The sequence below is a fragment of the Helianthus annuus genome, chromosome 6, assembly GCF_002127325.2.
Source record: "Helianthus annuus cultivar XRQ/B chromosome 6, HanXRQr2.0-SUNRISE, whole genome shotgun sequence".
In the NCBI taxonomy this organism is placed as follows: Eukaryota; Viridiplantae; Streptophyta; class Magnoliopsida; order Asterales; family Asteraceae; genus Helianthus; species Helianthus annuus.
Genome location: NC_035438.2, coordinates 109,361,145 through 109,379,581, shown reverse-complemented (window position 1 = coordinate 109,379,581; position 18,437 = coordinate 109,361,145). Strand labels below are relative to the sequence as shown.

Genomic DNA, 18,437 nt, shown 5'->3' with positions numbered 1-18,437 from the left:
ACAATGTCGTACCAATAACGTGGAAAGTAATCAACAAGATCACATATTGCCTCATGCTTAGGATGATCGGAGCTATTGTACTCCGAATGGATGGAGAAGAGGGATAAACGGAGCTTCTGTTGAAGGCGAGCAGGGTTTGGGAATCAGATGGAGTGAGATGGTGCGTGTGATGAAAGATTAAGGACTATAAAGGGAGTGAAAGGGTCAGTTTTGGGTGAAATGATCAAACTACCCTTCACACCGACTGAGTGACCACCTTCTGTTTCTTACTTCTCTAGGTAACAAGGTTTCCACCGACCAAGGAGAAGTACCCTGATGTTGACCTTCGGTTTCACTTATCTCCTGCCCAGTCTGCGTCAGTGTAGAGCTCAACATTTAAATGTCCATTTGTTTTGAACAACACTGCATGGCTTGTGGTCACCTTGAGATACCTTAAAATTCTTTGAGCAGCTTCCATGTGGGCAACTTGTGGTTGGTGCATGAACTAACTTACCACTCCAACAACATAAGCAATATCAGGGCGAGTGTGAGAGAGATAAAGTAATTTGCCCACAAGCCGTTGATACCTTTCTTTTTCTGCAAGCTCTCCATTAAGTTGCATGTGAAGGTTGTGGTTCACCATCATTGGAGTATTTGCTGGTTTACAATCAATCAACCCAGTTTCCGCCATTAGATCAAGGACATACTTCTTTTGGCAGATGAAGATCCCCCGTTTAGACCTGAGAACTTCTATCCCGAGGAAATACTTGAGATTCCCAAGGTCTTTCAATTCAAACTTTGAGAACAGATTCTTTTTTAGCCGTGCTATTTCTTCTATATCATTTCCCGTAATAATCATGTCGTGTACATATATATGATCAAGCAAGTTATAAGGTCGTTTCTTCTCTTGAGGAATAAAGTATGATCAGCGTTACTTTGGTGATACCCATATTCTTTCATGGCCAAAGTGAACTTTCCAAACCATGCCCGAGGATATGTTTTAGCCCGTATAAATATTTTTTCAACTGACAGACTTCCCCTTCTTTAAAATTCCCTGAAAAACATAGAGGTGGTTCCATGTAGACTTCTTCCGTTAGGTCTCCATGGAGAAATGCGTTTGTAACATCAAACTGGTGGAAAGGCCACTCCTTATTGGCTGCCACGGAGAAGAGGACTCTGATGGTGTCCATTTTTGCAACCGGAGTAATCGATCCTATACGTCTGAGTGTAACCCTTGGCTACAAGCCGAGCTTTGTATCTTCCAATGGAACCATCTGGTTTATATTTGATTGAATACACCCACCGGCATCCAAGTGTTTTCTTTCCTTTAGGAAGAGTGCACTTCTCCCACATGTTGTTTTTCATAAGAGCATGCATCTCCGTTTCCATTGCGTCTTTCTAGTTCTTCTTACCTTGGGCTTCCTTTACGGAACTAGGTATTTGTTCGGAGTATAGTGAGGTAACAAATGCTTTTGCACTGTTAGATAAGTTCCCGTCAACCTTATTAGCTACAGGGTACCTTGAATTTTTGGTTTCCCTTTTTGGGGAGTACCGTTTTGGAGGAACCCCTCTATTGGCTCTAGGAGGTAAAATGTATGTTCCCGGTGCTGTTCAAGAGCCTCCATCATGTTGTTCGTTAGATTCGACCTCTCCTTAGGCTGTGTTGTTCTACTCAGCAATCTCCACCGGTTCCATTGTCTCGGGACTTTCATGATTGTTAGTGGTAGCTGGATTAGATTCGGGCACAGTTTCAAGGTTTGGAGAGTTACTTACATCGAACACCAGTCTGGATGATTCTTGGGTAAGACTTTCGACAGGCTTAGTATGTGTGGATGTATGAGATGGCTCACCTTCGCTTGCGGATGGAATCCACTTCAACTAACTCAGTGAGTCCTCATGCTCTATCTCCCCCTGACCACTAAGATGGGACTGGTAGTAATATTCTGTTTCAAGAAAGTCGAAATGGACAGTGGTAATCACACGACGTCGTAACGGGTTGTAACATCGATATCCTTTCTGATTCACCCCATAACCAACAAAGACACATTTCTCGGCACATGGGTTAAGTTTGGATCATTCGGTTTTGGGTATATGGGGAAAAACTGTACACCCAAAGACCCGAGGTGGTAAGGTAAGAGGTGGGGGTAGTTTGGTGAATGTGGATAAGGTGTCTAGGAAAGTTTTTAAGTTAAGGGCTTTAGTTGGTAAGCGGTTAAGGAGATGCACAGCTGTGTTTATAGCTTCGGGCAAAAAAGATTTAGGGACTTTGGATTCAAGCATAAGGGCTCGGGCCATTTCTACTAGAATGCCATTTTTCCGCTCAACTACACTATTCTGTTCCGGGTGTTTTGGGCAAGTGGTTTGGTGAATCATTCCCCTCTCTGGAATAAATTGTTTCATGGAGTTATTAACGTACTCCTCTCCATTATCAAATCGTAAGATCTGAATGTTGGTTTTGAATTGAGTTTGGAACATGGTGTAAAACAGTCTGAATTTGTCAAAGACTTCAGATTTGTGTTTTAAAAAATACACCCATGTCATCCGGCTACAGTCATCAACAAATAATAGGAAGAAACTAAGATTTTGACCTTCATTAGTTTCGGCTGGACCCCAAACATCAGAATGTATTAGTGAAAAAGGTTCACTGACCCTAGTGTTACTTGGTTTGAAAGGTTTTTTTTATGGCTTTTGGCTAAGGCACATGTTTCACAATCTAATGTACTGTTGGACGGGAAGAGTTCAAGGAGTAAAAGATGTAGATATCTAGTGGAAGGATGCCCTAATCTCCTATGCCAAAGCCATGCTTCTCTACTCTTTGTTCCGTGAGCAAACATCGCAGTCCCTGACTAAGTCACCTTATCCACATAGTATAAGCCATGCCGTTCAGTACCACGCCCAATTATTTTTCCAGTTCTGACGTCCTGTAAGATACAAAAATGAGGATGCATTAGAACTGTGCAATTGAGTTCCTTTATAACATGACTTATTGATAAAAATTTATGTGTTAACGAAGGAACATATAAACAATTTGACAGTCTCAGATTGGGAGATATTTCAACAGCTCATCCTCCCTTTACTAAGGCATTTTGGCCATTTGCAGTTTTGATGTGGGTTCTGTTTAGTTTCTTTGTAGAGACAAAGTCCGATGGCTCGTACGTCATCGTATCACTGGTTCCACATGTAACACCCCGTGTTTTCGAATGTCAAAGTCAAAGTCACAGTCCAAGTCAACTTTGACTTTCTTTGACTGTAGATAGTCGATTTTGTGTTTTAGTTGTATTATGTGGAGTAAGTGTTGTAATCAGCAAGAATCGAAGTAATCGAACGTGTTTTAATGCGAACCGATCTACGACTGTGAATGATAGGAAGTAACAATGCGATAAAGTTAACCTAATCAGTAATCAAACCGATCTAACAATCAATCAAACTCGAGACTTGAATTATTGAATCATTGAATCGTGGTATTGTTATACGTGTGTGTGTGTGTGCCTTACGTGTTGCTTGTGCGTGCTTACTTTATGTCTGGTGTGGTATTTAAGCAAATCAATCGAAAATCGAATCGAAACTCGAAAAGCAATCGAACTCAATCAAAACCGACATCGAAACGTGACTTATAGAAGATTGTATGTTAGATATAGTGGTTGGGATTAAAAGTAATTTGACTAGAAACTATATCGAAATCGTAGCATTTTACGTCGGAATCGAAACGTCGAAAATCATCGCAAAATACTCGAAGTGCGTGGCGGATCGAACAGGAAACATCCTGATCGAACAGGCCAGCCGATCGACTAGCACCTTGCCAGCCGATCGAGCTGCCCGCTCGATCGGAGTTCCCAGCCGATCGGCTGCCACTTTCCTCTTTTGGAAGCCTATAAATAGGGCTGTCACTATCATACTTTCCATTTTTGGAAAGCTCTGACCGAACCAGCTATCTTCTTCACCTTTTCTCAGATTTCTCTCAATCCCGGTAAGTTCTCACTCTAAATCTTGTACGTTTTCGATCATTACTTGATTCTACACCTTTCTATCTTTCAAAACTGGGATTCTAACCGTGAAATCACCAAGATCTAAGTGTTCTTGGGTGATGTCATCATGGTGTTCTTGAAGAACATCATGTTTTGACCTCATTCCACTATGATTAGCTTAGATCTAACCGATTTCCACATAAACAAGTTAAGATTCATCATAGATCTAAACATTTTCATGAAGTGAAGGATTGAAAGAAGGATTTTCAACTCTTTTACACTCAATGCTTTCAAATCAATAGAAACGGAGCTTGAACCGGCTAACCAATCCTTCTAAACAGTTAAGAGGTTCAAGATTCGGATTCTACATACAAGGTTAACCCGATATCGGTTAAACTCTAAACCAACATTCCGAACCGTTCAACCGGCCGGACTTGGGTGATTCCTGTTCGAGCCAAGGGAACAGGTAGGAACGAAGGTTATCATAGTTCAACACGTTGTCAAGATGCCTTGAAAGAATGACAAATAACCAAACAACCAAGTGATACACGAAAGGCCGACCAGGTCAGAAATGCTGGCCGAACGGCTAGGCTGTTCGAACAACCCAGCCGATCGGACATACCAGCCGATCGACCGGGCCAGCCGATCGGTTAGCGTATGGTCCCACATTTCCAAACTTTCTAAGTATAGTATTGACGAAGTAATGTTCAACCAAGTGGGTCGCTCGATTGGTAAACATTACTGTTCGGATCATGAGATACTATGCTTCAACACTTAACCATTTTCACAACTCGTTCGTAGTAGAGGATGTCAGCCGATCGAACAGATTGTTCGATCGAGTGACATTCAGTTGAGGACTAACCTTGAAGCTCCTAGCCGATCGAGTGAGCTAGCCGATCGAACGAACCATTCGATCGAACGACTTAAAAAGGTAGGAACACTTCAGTGTTCTCAAATACTGCAACAAAAACTTCAAAAGTTCAAATCCTCTAACACAAACACACCATAGGAAGAAACAATCCACTCGAATGGTCCAGCCGATCGAGCCAACCGGCCGATCGAACAGGACTATCCAACTGGATATACTAGCCGATCGAACAGGCCGTCCGATCGAACCTGCCGATCGATCGACCAGCCCATTCGATCCATCCATACTTTTTTACTTTTCCGCGTTACTTATCGTTATGCTATCGAACTATTCAGGCTAATCTTACTCTCAGCGCTCCCTTCAATCCACAATCAATCACTGTGAGTATACTCGATCCCTTTTTGCTTTTAGCACTGTTCGGTGTTACATACGTTACCTATCAAATCACAATCAAACACAAACCATTTGAATGCTGACCAAATTGCATGTGCTATTTGACTAAATGAATGCTGTTTATTATGTTTACACATGGAGTGCTATCTACCTGCCTTAGCAACATAGTACTATAGTTTGGACTCAGCACCCGTTCACACGGGGGTTGTTAAGGACAAATACTTGCATGGATTACGGTGGTAATCATGTATTGCGAACCGTCTCGGACGGTCAACCCGCAGTCGTTGGTACCGATGGTCCCATGTCGATAATTAACATGCATCGTTTTCCTCTGTGTACGTGCCTGGTTATGCGTAAACTATTCGAACTCTATATGCTATTATCAAACTTATGTGCTCACCTTTACATTTTATGTATTGACTTTATTTTAACGTATGTGACAGGTAATTAGGACGCTTACTTGCTAGGAAAGCGGGGCAATAATAAAGCTTTAGAGCCCATCTAGCAGTTGTAGGTTGTAGCCTACCTAGGGGTCTCTAGAAGCGAATAAACTATAGCCATGGAGCCGTCGGAGTTGTTCGATCAAGCATCTATGGCATTAGTTGTCTGTAGATCTTGTCCGGACGAGTCTTAATGACTCTGGGCAGTACTTTTAAACATTTGGTTTGTAATAAATTAAATCTGAGTTGTCGAAGCAGTACTATTTGTTTAGTTGTATTCTATAATAACTTGTTTATTAATTTGGGATACGGTATGGGACGTATCACTTAACTGAATTTATAATAATAGTTGTTGTGGAAACTTCTAGACAATCTGTTTCGCTCAGTGCCGCGCCCCGATGATTCCACCATCGGTTGGGGTGTGCAGATTGGTATCAGAGCCATAACTGTAGGGAATTAGGTTAGACACGACCTAGTCCGGGTCACTGTCTTAGAGACCTAGACTATAGTTAGGAACCATCAGACCCAGTTTAAGTGCCTTATTCTACAATTCTTCACTATCACTGCACTCGAATTTCCAATTAAAGTCCGGTTATTTGGTTAGGAATAGGTGTGAAAGCCGCAAAATCCTGACCAAACTGCCTGACTTAAGACTGATTTCATTCGTTTATTCATGCTTATCTCGTTATTTTTACCAGCAAACAAGGGAGATTGTACCAAACCAGGAGTGAAATCCATATTTTGATGCATAATCTCCTTTATTTTATTAAAAAAAAGGAAGAAATTGCTAAGCCAAGGGGTGAAACCCTAACCTTAGCAGGTTGTTCTAAATTATATCTATCTCACCAAGGCTTCGACGGACTCCAACGACCTGAACTCACAAGTATGACCTAGGGAACGCGCGTGGAATGCCCGAGAATCGAGGCAGAAACACGACCTCTAGAGTCGAAAGTGACGACGAGTCTACTGCGAATAGTCGAATTGCCTTGGGTAGTCGATGTCTAGTAGCCGCAGACAATCTATCTCTCGATTTTATATGTTTCGAATTTGACAAAGTCGTCTGGTGCTCTTGTTGATTTTATGTGTTTATGTGTGCCTTTTCTGCCTTGTGTTTATATTTGCTTCTCTGTTTTATTTCGGGATGTTATTCGATTCTGCTACCAAATTTCAATCGACACACGCGACTCGCACTATTATTCTATCCCTAAACGACACCCAGCTATCGCGAATCTAGACGATACCATACTATACTGTGCTATACGACTAAGCTAGGCTATTCGATACAATATTCGAACGGTACTCGAACTTTGAAGCATAGGTTTCTGTTTTCTGACCGCTTCTGTGGTTAAATGGTTATGTGTTTTTGTGGTTATGTGCCTCTGTGTTTATGTGCTTCTGTGCTTACGTGCATCTGTGGTTTTGTGCATATGTGTTTACGTGCTTATGTGTTTCGACGTGATTCTAAGCTTTAGATAGAGGTAGACGTGTGAGGTGAGATTCGATTACGTTGTGTTGAGTCCTGTGACGATGTCTGTTGCAGACCATGTCGTCGTCTGGATCCCGTCAACGTCTGACCCGCCAAGAAAAGAGAGACCGACGTCTCGCTGCTATCATCTCCAAAACCGTGGCAAAAGCTGTGAGTGAGGTGTATGAAAACGCTAGCAAGTCGTCAGAAGAATCCCGAACTGAGATCTCCAAGGATTCAAGAAAGGCTGCTTTCAGCTTCAAGCAGTTCAAAGCATGCGGACCAAAAGAGTTCACTGGAGAAGATGGTCCAACAGCCATGTTTCACTGGTTTGACTCGGTCGAAGTCACTCTGCGCCAGAGCGGATGTCCTAAGCATCTCCGTACTCTCAATGCAACAGGCGTCTTCCAGTCCCGTGCTCTAGACTGGTGGACGGCCGAACGAAACAAGCGCAGAAATGATGCAGCTTACGGGCTATCATGGAAGGAGTTGAAAGCTATCATGATCGAAGAATTCTGCCCTCCTCATGAGCGCCAAAAGCTGGAGGACGAGTTCTGGGGAATCAAGCAGAAGGATGGAGACAACGCTGCTCTCACTGCTCGCTTCAAGCAGCTTAGCATTATCTATCCTGATCAAGTCAAGACCTCAGATCAAGCCATCAACAAGTATATCCGAGCCCTACCCGACTGTGTAGCCGATTTTGTTCACGCAGCCAAGCCAGCAACGATCGAGGAAACCTACCTACTCGCCGCTGAGATCAACGATAAGCGAGTCAAGTCAGGTTTCTGGGATAAGCAAACTAAGTCTCTACATCAAGCCACTGCAACACCCACCGACGCATCTGCTCAATCCTCCAAGTCCTCAAGAAGGAAGAAGAACAACAACAACAACAGCTCCAGCAACAAGAGCTGTGCTGCCGCAACCACCGCTACTCCCTTACAGTCCGTACCAGCTCAACAGCAGCACCAGCGTTCAGCTCCAGTGATTAATGCACCGCCAGCGAAGCGTGCATACACAGGCCCTCACCCACTCTGCCTGACATGTTCGTACCATCATCCAGTGGGTCTAGCTTGTCGTTTTTGCGCTCACTGCAACCTCTACGGTCATTTCACTGCGAACTGCCGTTATGGTCCCCGTCAAACCCCAGCTCAAGCTACTGTCAACCAAGCCCTACTCCCTGCTCCTCAAGGCCAACCAGCAGCTCCAGCACCAGCAGTCAATGCTCGAGTCTGCTTTGCATGTGGTGACCCTAACCACTTTGCAAACAGGTGCCCGAACAGGGTAGTCAAGCAAGAGCCCCAGCAGCAACAGCAACAACAGCAGCCTCAGCAGCAGCAGCAAGCAGCCCATGCCCGAACTTTCAACCTCAACGCCCGCCAAGCTCAGGCGGATAACAACGTGGTTAATGGTACGTTCCTTGTGAATGGTATTTATGCATCATGTTTGTTTGATACTGGAGCCGATAACTGCTTTGTGTCATTTGAATTCGAGAAGCTCCTTAGTCGTAAGCGCTCTTATCTATCCTCGTCATTCGAAGTCGAAGTTGCTACAGGGAGAACTATTGCTGTTAACTCAGTACTCCGTGATTGTACTCTCGAACTCAACGATCACATCTTTCCGATCGACCTTATTCCGATGCAACTTGGAAGTTTTGATGTCATAATCGGCATGGACTTTCTTCGTGAAAACCATGCTGAAGTTGTGTGCTTTGAAAAGATGATTCGATTCTCACTCGCGAATGGTGATCTTCTATGTGTATACGGTGAAACAACGTCGAAAGGTCTCAAGCTTATGTCGTGTATTCAAGCCAGCAAGTACCTCCGCAAGGAATACCGAGCCTTCTTGGCCAACATCGTAGTAGCGGAGAAGGGAAAGAAAAAGAAAGTTGAAGTCAAAGATGTTCCAGTGGTTCGTGAATTTCCTCAGGTGTTCCCTGATGATCTTCCCGGACTACCGCCAAGTCGTGATATCGACTTTCATATCGATCTCATTCCTGGAGCTAACCCCGTTGCCAAAGCCCCTTATCGACTCGCTCCATCCGAAATGCGGGAACTCTCTAATCAACTCCAGGAATTACTCGAAAAAGGCTTTATTCGCCCAAGCACCTCTCCTTGGGGCGCGCCAGTCCTTTTCGTCAAAAAGAAGGACGGGTCGTTCCAGATGTGCATCGACTATCGGGAATTGAATAAGCTAACCATCAAGAACCGATACCCTTTGCCTCGAATTGACGATTTGTTTGAACAACTACAAGGTGCAGCATGCTTCTCTAAGATCGATCTGCGTTCCGGATACCATCAGTTGCGAATTCAAGAGGAAGACATTCCTAAATCTGCTTTTCGAACCCGTTATGGCCATTACGAATTTGTTGTTATGCCCTTTGGTTTGACCAACGCACCCGCGGTTTTCATGGATCTGATGAATCGCGTGTGTAAGCCATACCTTGACCGTTTCGTCATTGTGCTCATCGACGATGTCTTGATTTATTCCAAATCGAAGGCCGAACACGCGCAACATCTACGTTTGGTTCTCGAGTTACTCCAGGGGAACCAACTCTATGCCAAGTTCTCCAAGTGCGAATTCTGGTTGGAGGAGGTTTAGTTTCTGGGTCACATAGTGAATAGTCGGGGTATCCATGTCGATCCTGCGAAGATTGAAGCCGTCAAAAGCTGGATTACGCCTAAGAACCCGTCTGAAGTTCGTTCTTTTCTCGGACTAGCAGGCTATTATCAACGATTCATCGAAGGATTCTCCAAGATCGCTGTGCCGCTTACCGCTCTTACCCATAAGGACAAGCCTTTTGTGTGGGGAAACGCACAAGAGACTGCCTTTCAAACCCTCAAGCATATGCTGTGCAACGCGCCGATTCTTACACTGCCCGACAGAAGAGACAACTTCATTGTCTACTGTGATGCCTCTAACCTTGGTCTCGGCTGTGTTCTCATGCAGTGAGACAAGGTTATAGCCTACGCATCTCGTCAGCTCAAGATCCACGAGAAGAACTATACAACCCATGACCTCGAGCTAGGCGCGGTTGGCTTTGCATTGAAGATTTGGCGACACTACCTGTATGGCACAAAGTGTATAATCTACACTGATCACAGGAGTTTACAACACATCTTTAATCAAAGAGAGCTTAATATGCGTCAACGCTGATGGGTAGAACTTCTCAACGATTATGACTGTGAGATTCGTTATCACCCAGGCAAAGCAAATGTGGTTGCTGACGCTCTCAGCAGAAAGAGTTACGTGCTCAGTACTCGAAACATCCAAGCACAGCACAACCTCGAAACCCTTATTCGCGAAGCCCAACATGCTTGCTTTAACGAGCGTACATTGAAGAAAGAAAGGATCTATCACGATGGAGCTCAGTTAGTAAGCAAACCAGATGGGATATTCTATTACCTGGACCGAATCTGGATCCCTACGCGGACCGATTTGCGAAAGATTATCATGAACGAAGCCCACAAGTCCTGATATTCTATTCATCCCGGTGCAGATAAGATGTACCAGGACCTGCGTTATAAGTACTGGTGGCCGGGGATGAAAAGGGATATCGCTCTGTACGTTGGAAGTTGTTTAACTTGTGCAAGAGTCAAGGCTGAACATCAAAGACCTTCTGGTTTACTCGAACAACCGCCGATACCTATATGGAAGTGGGAGAGTATAGCTATGGATTTCATAACGAAGCTCCCGCCCACGCTATCAGGTCACGAGAGTATTTGGGTCATAGTGGATCGTCTGACGAAGTCAACCCACTTTTTGCCTATACGAGAGGACTACAAGGTGGAACGACTAGCTCAAATCTACACCGACGAGATCATTCGTAATCATGGTACGCCTTGTGACATCATTTCGGACCGCGACGCTCGGTTCACTTCGCGATTGTGGGAAACGTTTCAAGCGGCCCTTGGTACGTCGCTTAATCTGAGTACCGCATTCCACCCTCAAACCGACGGACAGACTGAAAGAACGATCCGTTCTCTTGAAGACATGCTCCGAGCGTGCGTTATAGATTTTGGTGGTAGTTGGAACAAACACTTGCCATTGGTGGAATTCTCGTACAATAAAAGCTATCATGCCAGCATCCAAATGGCACCTTTCGAGGCTTTGTATGGTAGAAGATGTCGATCGCCTATTGTGTGGCACGAGATCGGTCACTCGCAACTAACCGGTCCCGAGATCCTACAAGAAACGACTGACAAAATCCACCAGATAAGAGACAACTTGGTAAAATCTCGGAACAGACAGAAAAGTTACACCGATAAAAGACGCAAGCCCCTTGAATTTGAAGTTGGTGACTACGTACTCCTAAAGGTATCACCTTGGAAGGGTGTAGTCCGTTTCGGCAAGAAAGGGAAACTCGCGCCTCGATATGTTGGACCTTTTAGGATTCTGGAAAGAATCGGGAAAGTCGCCTACAGACTCGAATTACCGGAGGAACTCAGTAACGTCCACCCGACTTTCCATGTCTCTAACCTCCGAAAATGCCTTGCTGATCATGATCTAATCATACCACTCGATGATCTTCAGGTCAACGAAACGTTACACTTCGTGGAAAAGCCTGTCGAAATCATGGATCGCCAAACCAAGCAGCTCAGGCGCTCTCGCATCCCGATCGTGAAAGTCCGACGGGAAGGCAAACGAGGCGCGGAGTTCACTTGGGAACTCGAAAGCGACATGAAAGCCAAGTACCCGCAGTTGTTTAAATAGATAGATCTGAAGCATCAAATTGGTAAATCACGGTGTCGTGTAGCCTTCGAGCCTAATTTCGGGACGAAATTCCCTAAACAAGGGGAGGCTGTAACACCCCGTGTTTTCGAATGTCAAAGTCAAAGTCAAAGTCCAAGTCAACTTTGACTTTCTTTGACTGTAGATAGTCGATTTTGTGTTTTAGTTGTATTATGTGGAGTAAGTGTTGTAATCAGCAAGAATCGAAGTAATCGAACGTGTTTTAATGCGAACCGATCTACGACTGTGAATGATAGGAAGTAACAATGCGATAAAGTTAACCTAATCAGTAATCAAACCGATCTAACAATCAATCAAACTCGAGACTCGAATTATTGAATCATTGAATCATGGTATTGTTATACGTGTGTGTGCCTTACGTGTTGCTTGTGCGTGCTTACTTTATGTCTGGTGTGGTATTCAAGCAAATCAATTGAAAATCGAATCGAAACTCGAAAAGCAATCGAACTCAATCAAAACCGACATCGAAACGTGACTTATAGAAGATTGTATGTTAGATATAGTGGTTGGGATTAAAAGTAATTTGACTAGAAACTCTATCGAAATCGTAGCATTTTACGTCGGAATCGAAACGTTAAAAATCATCGCAAATACTCGAAGTGCGTGGCGGATCGAACAGGAAACATCCTGATCGAACAGGCCAGCCGATCGACTAGCACCTTGCCAGCCGATCGAGCTGCCCGCTCGATCGGAGTTCCCAGCCGATCGGCTGCCACTTTCCTCTTTTGGAAGCCTATAAATAGGGTTGTCACTATCATACTTTCCATTTTTGGAAAGCTCTGACCGAACCAGCTATCTTCTTCACCTTTTCTCACATTTCTCTCAATCCCGGTAAGTTCTCACTCTAAATCTTGTACGTTTTCGATTATTTCTTGATTCTACACCTTTCTATCTTTCAAAACTGGGATTCTAACCGTGAAATCACCAAGATCTAAGTGTTCTTGGGTGATGTCATCATGGTGTTCTTGAAGAACATCATGTTTTGACCTCATTCCACTATGATTAGCTTAGATCTAACCGATTTCCACATAAACAAGTTAAGATTCATCATAGATCTAAACATTTTCATGAAGTGAAGGATTGAAAGAAGGATTTCCAACTTTCTTTCAACTCTTTTACACTCAATGCTTTCAAATCAATAGAAACGGAGCTTGAACCGGCTAACCAATCCTTCTAAACAGTTAAGAGGTTCAAGATTCGGATTCTATATACAAGGTTAACCCGATATCGGTTAAACTCTAAACCAACATTCCGAACCGTTCAACCGGCCGGACTTGGGTGATTCCTGTTCGAGCCAAGGGAACAGGTAGGAACGAAGGTTATCATAGTTCAACACGTTGTCAAGATGCCTTGAAAGAATGACAAATAAACAAACAACCAAGTGATAGACGAAAGGCCGACCAGGTCAGAAATGCTGGCCGAACGGCTAGGCTGTTCGAACAGCCCAGCCGATCGGACATACCAGCCGATCGACCGGGCCAGCCGATCGGTTAGCACATGGTCCCACATTTCCAAACTTTCGAAGTATAGTATTGACGAAGTAATGTTCAACCAAGTGGGTTGCTCGATTGGTAAACATTACTGTTCGGATCATGAGATACTATGCTTCAACACTTAACCATTTTCACAACTCGTTCGTAGTAGAGGATGTCAGCCGATCGAACAGACTGTTCGATCGAGTGACATTCAGTTGAGGACTAACCTTGAAGCTCCTAGCCGATCGAGTGAGCTAGCCGATCGAGTGATCTAGCCGATCGAACGAACCGTTCGATCGAACGACTTGAAAAGGTAGGAACACTTCAGTGTTCTCAAATACTGCAACAAAAACTTCAAAAGTTCAAATCCTCTAACACAAACACACCAGAGGAAGAAACAATCCACTCGAATGGTCCAGCCGATCGAGCCAACCGGCCGATCGAACAGGCCGTTCGATCGAACCTGCCGATCGATCGACCAGCCCATTCGATCCATCCATACTTGTTTACTTTTCCGCGTTACTTATCGTTATGCTATCGAACTATTCAGGCTAATCTTACTCTCAGCGCTCCCTTCAATCCACAATCAATCACTGTGAGTATACTCGATCCCTTTTTGCTTTTAGCACTGTTGGGTGTTACATACGTTACCTATCAAATCATAATCAAACACAAACGATTTGAACGCTGACCAAATTGCATGTGCTATTTGACTAAATGAATGCTGTTTATTATGTTTACACGTGGAGTGCTATCTACCTGCCTTAGCAACATAGTACTATAGTTTGGACTCAGCACCCGTTCACACGGGGGTTGTTAAGGACAAATACTTGCATGGATTACGGTGGTAATCATGTATTGCGAACCGTCTCGGACGGTCAACCTGCAGTCGTTGGTACCGATGGTCCCATGTCGATAATTAACATGCATCGTTTTCCTCTGTGTACGTGCCTGGTTATGCGTAAACTATTCGAACTCTATATGCTATTATCAAACTTGTGTGCTCACCTTTACATTTTATGTATTGACTTTATTTTAACGTATGTGACAGGTAATTAGGACGCTTACTTGCTAGGAAAGCGGGGCAATAATAAAGCTTTAGAGCCCATCTAGCAGTTGTAGGTCGTAGCCTACCTAGGGGTCTCTAGAAGCGAATAAACTATAGCCATGGAGCCGTTGGAGTTGTTCGATCAAGCATCTATGGCATTAGTTGTCTGTAGATCTTGTCCGGACGAGTCTTAATGACTCTGGGCAGTACTTTTAAACATTTGGTTTGTAATAAATTAAATCTGAGTTGTCGAAGCAGTACTATTTGTTTAGTTGTATTCTATAATAACTTGTTTATTAATTTGGGATACGGTATGGGACGTATCACTTAACTGAATTTATAATAATAGTTGTTGTGGAAACTTCTGGACAATCTGTTTCGCTCAGTGCCGCGCCCCGATGATTCCGCCATCGGTTGGGGTGTGACACCACAATCAAAGATCCAAGGGTTGATTTGATCACCGCTTTTCTGCGTTGTTTGATAGGCTTCCCCACTTGTTGAAGGATAGTCTTTCAATAACTCATAAACCTGGCGATTAGCCATTTTTTAAGGAAATACGCTGTCTATAATAAAACCGACATAATAATGGTACGAGATAAATGAACTGATCAGGCGTATTTATCAAATACGTTGGACACTTGAACTCACGTTCAAGATTTAAATACCCAAATGCGCTGGAAACAAGTAAATACGTTGTCTTAAGGTTGGCCAAATACGCTGGGCAACTTAAATCCGCTAGAATAACAACGCCGGGAAAAACGTTATCTTACCGGCGTATTTATCAAATACGCCGGGCGACTTGAACTCTCGTTCAAGATTTAAGGTAGCCCTGAAAAAATGCACTAACGCTAGCTAATGAACAACTTCAACAAATCCGCCCAGTTCGTCAACAAATACGCAGGGAAAGTTATCTTACCAGTGTATTTATCAAATACGCTGGTTAACTTGAACTCTTGTTCAAGATTTAATGTCGCCCAGATCCTCAACAAATCCGCCCCGTAGTAAACAAGAAGTGTGCGGCGGAATAGAATGTGCTGCTGAACTAGTTTTAGGGTTTTAGAATGTGCGGCTGAACTTAAACTTGAACTGATTTGCTGAAAATTTAGGGTTTACTGACAAAGATGAATACGGCGACGGATGTTCTGTTTTGCGGCCGAAGATGAGGTTTCCGGCGATGTTGATTAGAGTTTGTTGTTTTGATGTTGGTGTCGGCGACTGTTGTTGTTGTTTTGATGGAGGTAGTGGAAGCGGCGGCAATTGGTTCGATTTTCGGAGTTTGATTTTAATTGTCGGATTTTTCTGGTTCGAAGTTGGATTGACTGGGATAGATTGTAGATGATGAGCAAAGTGTTCAAGAATCAGAAACACTGCTCTGATACCATGTCAAACTGTATAGAGAACAAAGGAGGCTTGTATTAGTTTATAAAGTTGTAATTAGGGTTACACAAGGAGGGTGTTTATATAGAACACCATATTACACATCTAGCCCCTATACTATAACTTATTGTCTTCATTCCTACATTTATTAGATGGTGTTACTATACAGATAGCCAAAACATGGACATATCCTCCCTTACAAGACACAAGGGAAGCAGCGGAGCATGTGATTCGAGCGTGGCTAGAAATTGCAACCTTAACGAGTCGTCTTTCTTTTCTTTCTCCAGACTCGAGTTCAAGGATCTTTAATCAATTGAACTTATTAGCCTCTTATCATGCAACGCTTCACAATTACAAAGGATATTGATGGTCAAACGTTTCTTTGACTAGGTTAACGACCAACGGCTAAAGTTTCGTATATTGATGAGGTTATCTTGGCCCGATGATTTTGTTATTACAGGAAATTTGAGAATTCAACATAAGTTTACAGTTTTACATGTATGCTTGCATGGGTGTATGCTCTCAACAAGTAGGGATTATATTTTAGGGGAATTAGTCTGCAATAATCCCAACTAGACGTTATTGGCCATTGCCAGTCCCACCTTTAAATATTCCCCATGCCAGTCCCACTTTTCACTTATTTTTCCTCCACCGGTCCTCAGTTAAAAAAACTTAACGGGGTTGAGTTTTTTTCGGAATTACAAGCTGACGTTTTATGGCTTTTGATCAGATGAGGATACGAGTCGAATGATGTAAAACTTACCTTGAAATTTTGCTCCAAACGATGAAAACGGTGTTTCAATTGGGTGTTTAAACTTCCAATTAACAAAAATCAAGTCGTTTGGAGCACCGTTTCGAGGTAAGTTTTACATCAATAGACTCGTAACCTCATCCTGATCGTAAGCCCTAATACGTCAATTTGTAATTCGAAAAAAAAAATTTAACTCCGTTAAGTTTTTTTAACTGAGGACCAGTGGAGGAAAAAATAGGTGAAAGGTGGGATTGGCATGGGGAATATTCAAAGGTAGGACTCACAATGGCTAGTAACGTCAAATTGGGATTATTACAGACTAATTCCCCTATATTTTATTATAATCAAATTTTGTTATGGACCACTCTGTATTTGATTAAAAAAACACTTGTTGGTTGTAACATGTAAAATCATCAACTTAAATCTCATATATTAACATGACAAATATCAAATATTGCGATAAAAATGCCCATGATCGAGCCTACATTATAATTTATGGTAGTGAGGGCTTGTGTTAACCCCAATGTTTCATGTTGGCGCGTTTTTGATATGACTTAATGTTTCAACAACCCAACCTGGCTAGAAATGTAGTGATTCGCCAGAACCTCCTTGACTGAAGAATGCTAGAGAAATCTCGGAGATGAAAATGGGTCCGGTTTGGGAGGAGTTTTGGTATTTGCTACATAAAACAAGGACTAAAACTATCAAGATTAATGTCATTTAATAAACCATTGTGAATAAACTTGTATAGATGATAGGTTCTAGAATGTCTAAACCACTTATCTGAGAAGTAATTCATAGTTTATTTTTCTAACCGCCACAAGCTAACTTTTAAGTAATTAACTTGCACCAAAAGTTATCTTGTCTTAAATGATGAATAAAAGTTTTAAAAATACAAAAAATATCAAAACATCCAAAAAAATTAGAAAAATCAAATAAAAATAATTTAAAAATAATAAAAAAATTAAAACTAATAAAAAATTTCTAAAAAATCAAAACAATTCTAAAAAAATCAAAAAAATAATAAAGAATCCAAAAAACTCTAAAAAACTCTTAAAACTCTAAAAAAATAAAAAAAAGTCTAAAAATAAAAAAAATCCAAAAATTCTAACAAATAAAAAATAAAGTAATTCTAAAAAAATAAAATAAAAATAATAATACATAAAAAAATTCTAAAAAATAATAAAAAATAATAAAAAATTCCAAAATTTTCCAAAAATTACAAAAAATTCTAAAAAATCTATAGAAAGATAAAAAAACCAAAGAATTTTAAAAAATAAAAAAAATCTAAAAAAATCTAAAAAGTCAAAACAAATAATAAAAATTCCAAAAATAAAAAAAACTCTAAATTTTTTTTAGGATTTTTTAAAATTTTTATATTTTTTAGAGTTTTTTTTTCAATTTTTTAGGACACTTCGGATTTTTTAGAATTTTTCTAATTTTTTAGTTTTTTTATTTTTAGAATGATTTTTTTTACTTTTTAGAATATTTTGGGTTTATAGCATTTTTATGATTTTTTTATTTTTTTGGATTTTTATTATTTTTTTGATTTTTTTATTTTTTAGAGTTTTTTAAAATTTTTTGGGTTTTTTTAAATTTTTTTGATTTTTATTATTTTTTTTATTTTTTAGTATTTTTTTTTGGATTTTTATTATTTTCTTGGATTTTTATTAGTTTTTTGATATTTTAGATTTTTTTTAGTTTTTAGAATTTTTTTGATTTTGTTAGATTTTTTTGGATTTTAATTATTTTTTTGGATTTTTTAGAATTTTTTTGGGTTTTTTAAAATTTTTTGGATTTTTTATTATTTTTTTATTTTTTAGAATTTTTTGGGGTTTTTTCAAATTTTTTGGATTTTTTATTATTTTTGGATTTTTTAAATTTTTTTTTATATTTTATTTTGTTTTTGATTTTTTATTATGTTTTT

At 41.2% G+C, this 18,437-nt stretch overlaps 1 protein-coding gene across 1 annotated transcript; it reads right to left on the bottom strand.

Moving 5' to 3' along the window:
- Window positions 1–228: 228 nt before the first annotated feature.
- Window positions 229–838, bottom strand: LOC110867256 (uncharacterized mitochondrial protein AtMg00810-like). Its single transcript, XM_022116380.1, has 2 exons — window positions 494–838; window positions 229–351 (listed from the first exon to the last, which is right to left on the bottom strand). Exons 1-2 carry the CDS (start codon window positions 836–838, stop codon window positions 229–231), a joined length of 468 nt encoding a protein of 155 aa, XP_021972072.1.
- Between the last annotated feature and the right edge of the window lie 17,599 nt (window positions 839–18,437).